This window comes from Chiloscyllium punctatum, chromosome 26 (genome assembly GCF_047496795.1).
Source record: "Chiloscyllium punctatum isolate Juve2018m chromosome 26, sChiPun1.3, whole genome shotgun sequence".
Classification (NCBI taxonomy): domain Eukaryota; kingdom Metazoa; phylum Chordata; class Chondrichthyes; order Orectolobiformes; family Hemiscylliidae; genus Chiloscyllium; species Chiloscyllium punctatum.
In genome coordinates, this window is record NC_092764.1 from 71,709,657 (window position 1) to 71,715,656 (window position 6,000).

The following is a 6,000-nucleotide window of genomic DNA, read 5'->3' on the forward strand; positions in this document are numbered from 1 at the left end:
GATTCAGTTAGCAGTTAAGAAGACAAATATATTGTTAGGCTTCCTTTCAAGAGGGATAGAATGCAAGGGAATATTATGAGCAGTTTTGGGCCCTACGTCTAAGGAAGAATATGCTAGCCATAAAGGGGATCCAGAGGAGATTCATAAAAGTTATCCTTGCAATGAAGGGCTTGTCGTATGAGGAGCAGTTGAGGATGCTGGCTCTGTAGTTGGTGGAGTTTAGAAAGATGGGGGGGGGGGGGAATCTCATTGACACTTACAGAATATCGAAAGGCCTGGATAGAGTGAAAGTGGACAAGATGTTTCCACCAGTAGGATATACGAGAACCTGAGGGCATAGACTCAGAGTGAAGGGACAAGCCTTTAGAACGGAGATGGTGAATCTGTGGAACTCATTGCTGCAAAAGACTGTGGAGGCCAAGTCATTGAGTGTCTTTAGGATCGAAATTGATCCCTTTACTAATCAAGAACCCGAGTTTATGGGGCAAAGACAAGAGAATGGAATTGAGAAAAATATCAGCCATGCTCAAATGGTAGAGCAGAATCAAAGGGTTAAATGGCCTAATTCTGCTCTTGTACCTTATGGCCTTGGAAGTAACTGTTTCTGGGAGCTTGCTGTGGATGGATTGGCTGCTACCTTTCGAACATTACAACGATGGCAACACTTGATAAAGCATAGCACGGTCAAGTATTTTAAGTTCTGAGGTCATAAGAGTAGCAAGTGTAAGTCTTGTGTATGTGTACATCTTCTGTACACTTATCCCAAAGGAGCACTGACATGTCTACAATTGTGTGTACTACAGCCACATGAATGGGCCGAAATGCACACGGTTATATATCATACTTACTATAATTCATACACATTTATTACATACAGACAATTTAAAGAGCCGCAGAAACACACACATTCCCACTGTCTATCAGTGAGTGCATGGTGGTTTGGGTTGACTTTGCCTCCTATCACCCCCCCGCCCCCGCACCTCCTCGCCGCACAGTTTGCTGTAAGCCTCCTGTAACTCGGCAACCTCCGTCAGGCCCTCCAGGAACTCCATGGACAGACTGGAACCGCAGCTGCTCCGGCCGCCACTGCTGCTCGACGTGGAACCGGCCGCCATCTTCTCCGTCTCCCCGGGCAACCACTTCCGGGAATTCACTTCCGGCGCTGCCCTCTGCCTGCCTGAAGGCCCCGCAGTGAACAGAACGGCGCCAGGGAGATGGTGTTCCACTGCACCCCCTCAAACTGGACCCACTGGCACTTCACAAATCAACAATACCATTGAAAAACCGACAACACTCAGTCAAGCTAATTAGTTTAAATGCAACTGGGCCCGTTGACTCTATACGAGCCAAGTCCACTCTGTGAGGAAGAAGGTCATTCAAACTGACACAACCTAATGAACCCAACCAGGATTAAATCAGTAATGTCAGCATTGCCAAGAGTGGTGTTTTTAACCCCACTAATCGCCCAGTATGAGGCCTTGTGGTTCAGAGATAGCATCCCTCCCTCTGAATCAGAAGCTACCCAGTCATAGAGTCATAGAGATGTACAGCAGGGAAACAGACCCTTCGGTCTATGCCGACCAGACATCCCAACCCAATCTAGTCCCACCCGGCCCATATCCCTCCAAACCCTTTCTATTCATATACCCATCCAAATGCCTCTTAAATGTTGCAATTGTACCAGCCTCCACCACTTCCTCTAGCAGCTCATTCCATACACGTACCACCCTCTGCGTGAAAAAGTTGCTCCGTAGGTCTTTTTTATATCTTTCCCCTCTCACCCTAAGCCTATGCCTCTAGTTCTGGACTCACCAACCCTAGGGAAAAGACTTTGTCTATTCACCCTATCCATGACCCTCATAATTTTGTAAACCTCTATAAGGTCACTCCTCAGCCTCCGACACTCCAGTGAAAACAGCCCCAGCCTGTTTAGCCTCTCCCTACAGCTCAAATCCTCCAACCCTGGCACAATCTTTGTAAATCTTTTCTGAACCCTTCCAAGTTTCACAACATCTTTCCCATAGGAAGGAGACCAGAATTACAAGCAATATTCCAACAGTGGCCTAACCAATGTCCTGTACAGCCGCAACATGACCTCCTAACTCCTGTACTCAATTATCTGACCAATAAAGGAAAGCATACCAAACGCCTTCTTCACTATCCTATCTACCTGCGACTCCACTTTCAAGGAGCTATGAACCTGCACTCCAAGGTCTCTTTGTTCAGCAACACTCAATAGGACTTTACCATTAAGTGTATAAGTCCTGCTAAGATTTGCTTTCCCAAAATGCAGCACCTTGCATTTAACTGAATTAAACTCCATCTGCCCACTGGCCCATCTGGTCGAGATCCTGATGTAATGTGAGGTAACACTCTTCGCTGTCCACTACACCTCCAATTTTGGTGTAATCTGCAAACTTACTAACTGTACTTCTTATGCTCACGTCCAAATCATTTATGTAAATGACAAAAAGTAAAGGACCCAGCACCGATCCTTGTGGTACTCCACTGGTCACAGGCCTCCAGTCTGAAAAACAACCCTCCACCACCACTCTCTGTCTTCTACCTTTGAGCCAGTTCTGTATCCAAATGGCTAATTCTCCCTGTATTCCATGAGATCTAACCTTGCTAATCAGTCTCCCATGGGGAACTTTGTTGAATGCCTTACTGAAGTCCATATAGATCACATCTACCGCTCTGCCCTCATCAATCCTCTTTGTTACTTCATCAAAAAATTCAATCAAGTTTGTGAGTCATGATTTCCCATGCACAAAGCCATGTTGACGATCCCTAATCAGTCCTTGCCTTTCCAAATACATGTACATCCTGTCTTTCAGGATTCCCTCCAACAACTTGCCGACCACCGAGGTCAGGCTCACTGGTCTATAGTTCCCTGACTTGTCCTTACCACTCTTCTTCAACAGTGGCACCACGTTTGCCAACCTCCAGTCTTCCGGTACCTCACCTGTGACTATCGATGATACAAATATCTCAGCAAGAGGCCCAGCAATCACTTCTCTAGCTTCCCACAGAGTCCTAGGGTACACCTGATCAGGCCCTGGGGATTTATCCACTTTTACCTGTTTCAAGACATCCTCCTCTGTAATATGGACATTTTGCAAGATGTCACCAACTATTCCCTATAGTCTATATCTTCCATATCCTTTTTCACAGTAAATACTGATGCAAAATACTCACTTAGTACCTCCCCCATTTTCTGCAGCTCTTCACAAAGGCCACCTTGCTGATATTTGAGGGGCCCTATTCTCTCCCTAGTTACCCTTTTATCCTTAATGTACTTATAACAACCCTTTGGATTCTCCTTAACTCTATTTGCCAAAGCTATTTCATGTTCCCTTTTTGCCCTTTATACTCTTCTAAGGATTCATTCGATCTATCCTGTCTGTACCCTACATATGTTTTCCTCTTTTTCTTAACCAAGCCCTCAATTTCTTTAGTCATCCAGTATTCCCTATACCTACCAGCCTTTCCTTTCACCCTAACAGGAATATACTTTCTCTGGATTCTCGTTATCTCATTTCTGAAGGCTTCCCATTTTCCAGCCGTACCTTTACCTACAAACATCTGCCCCCAATCAGCTTTCGAAAGTTCTTGCCTAATACCGTCAAAATTGGCCTTTCTCCAAGTTAGAACTCCAACTTTTAGATCTGGTCTATCCTTTTTCATCACTATTTTAAAACGAATAGAATTATGGTCGCTGGCCCCAAAGTGCTCCCCCACTGACACCTCAGTCACCTGCCCTGCCTTATTTCCCAAGAGTAGGTCAAGGTTTGCACCTTCTCTAGTAGGTACATCGACATAATGAATCAGAAAATTGTCTTGTATGCACTCTCCATCTAAACCGTTAAAACTATGGCAGTCCCAGTCTATGTTTGGAAGGTTAAAATCCCCTACCATAACTGCCCTATTATTCATACAGATAACAGAGATCTCCCAACAAGTTTGTTTCTCAATTTTCCTCTGACTATTAGGGGGTCTATAATACAATCCCAATAAGGCAATCATCCCTTTCTTATTTCTCAGTTCCACACAAATAACTTCCCTGGATGTATTTCTGGGAATATCCTCCCACAGCACATTCTCTCCCCTATCAAAATTGCCACTCCCCCTCCTCTCTTGTCTCCCTTTCTATCCTTCCTGTAGCATTTGTATCCTGAAACATTAAGCTGCCCATCCTGCCCATCCCTGAGCCATGTTTCTGTATTTGCTAAGATATCGCAGTCCCATGTTCCTAACCATGCCCTGAGTTCATCTGCCTTCCCTGTTAGGCCCCTTGCATTGAAATAAATGCAGTTTAATTTATTAGTCCTACCTTGTCCCTGTCTGCCCTGACTGTTTGACTCGCTTCTGTTCTCAACTGTACCAGTCTCAGATTGATCTCTTTCCTCACTATCTCCCTGGGTCCCACCCCCTCCACCAGATGTTTTATGCATCTTCTGCATAGCCATAACCTGGTATGCACCTTATGATCTCTCTGTCCTTGTTTAAATCCTCCTGAGCAGCTCTAGTAAATTTCCCTGGCAGTATATTTTTCAAGTGCTACACTAGGTTTGGTGACCAAGTTCATATTTGCTAGTCAAGCAATAGCCTGTCATTGACTTATACCTTTGGCACAGAGAAAGTGAGGACTGCAGATGCTGGAGATCAGTGTTGAAAAGTGTGGCACTGGAAAAGCACAGCAGATCAGGTAGCATCCAAGGAGCAGGAGGTTCATTGTTTTGGGCATAAGCTCTTCATCTGGAGTGATTCTGTACACACAACATTCCTGATGAAGGGCTCATGCCCGAAATGTCGATTCTCCTACTCCTCAGATGCTGCGTGACCTGCTGTGCTTTTCCAGCACCACACTTTTCGACACTTATACCTATAGTATACCTTATGGTGTCCAGACACCACATTTTAGGTCATTGTCTGTTTCACTGGCAGACCCTCCAGATTGCAAACAGTGATATACAGTCAGAAGGGAGTTACGAATATTTACTCCAGACCCCATGACAGCTCATGGCATCAGGTCAAACACAAACAAGAAAATCTCTAGGTGACTACGACCTCGGAGAGATGCGTAAAGATGCACCAGATGGTTTATGCATCTTCTGTGTAGCCATAATCTTGTATGCCTCTTTTGTTTAAAAACCTTATGATCACTTTGCCCTTGTTTGTCATAATCTGTCTGTACTGCTTGCAAAACAATGCTTTTTGCTGTGTTTAGGTATATGTGATATACTAAATTAAATGAAATCAAATTACTCCTGAGCATCTTGCACTTCCTGACGAAGACAGAAGTACAGATCTTCCATTGTTGCAAATCATAGCTATTTGGGTCGAAATGTGTGGTACTGGAAAAGCACGGCTGGTCAGGCAGCATCCGAGGGTCAGGAGTTTCGACCTTTCAGGCATAAGCCCTTCATTAGAAATGAAGAATTGATCCCTGATGAAGGGCTTATGCCTGAAACATGGATTTTTCTGCTCTTCGGATGCTGCCTGACCAGCAGTGCTTTTCCAGCACCACACTCTTCAACTCTGATCTCCAGCAACTGCAGTCCTCACTTTCTCCTATCATAGCTATTTGCCAAGTAGTTTTTTAAAAATCCTTCTCTTGACTTACAGGATTTAAACTAGTATTTTTACAGCTATATTGCATAACAATTTATGAAAGTTGTGTTGATCTGTTTAAGGTTACTATCATATACAGGATCTGTTCAGATGAGGAGGAAAGTGACGGACACTTGAAGGGGCTCAAGAATGCCCTCATAAGATGATGTTCAACTCATCGACTGCTCGTTCCAACGTACCAGTTGAAGAACCATAATAACCTCCTCAGGAGACAGACATGGGTTGCAACTGATAGGGTACTCTCCCGGAAGTCGAAAAACTATACCATGTTCTTTGTGCCTGCAACACATTGTTGTTGAGGATGAACACCTCGCCAAGACCTTCCCCATGCCTCCACCTATAGCCCTTAAATAACCACCAAACCTT

General features: G+C 44.5%; 1 protein-coding gene across 2 annotated transcripts in view; it reads right to left on the bottom strand.

Moving 5' to 3' along the window:
• cog4 (component of oligomeric golgi complex 4) overlaps window positions 1–1,127 on the bottom strand; it is a 61,213-nt gene extending 60,086 nt beyond the window's left edge. For both annotated transcript variants that reach the window (XM_072547625.1, XM_072547626.1), the window contains exon 1: window positions 981–1,127. In XM_072547625.1, the coding sequence (XP_072403726.1) occupies window positions 981–1,115 (135 nt within the window). In that variant the 5' untranslated portion in view covers window positions 1,116–1,127. The remainder of the gene's footprint in view (window positions 1–980) is intronic.
• Between the last annotated feature and the right edge of the window lie 4,873 nt (window positions 1,128–6,000).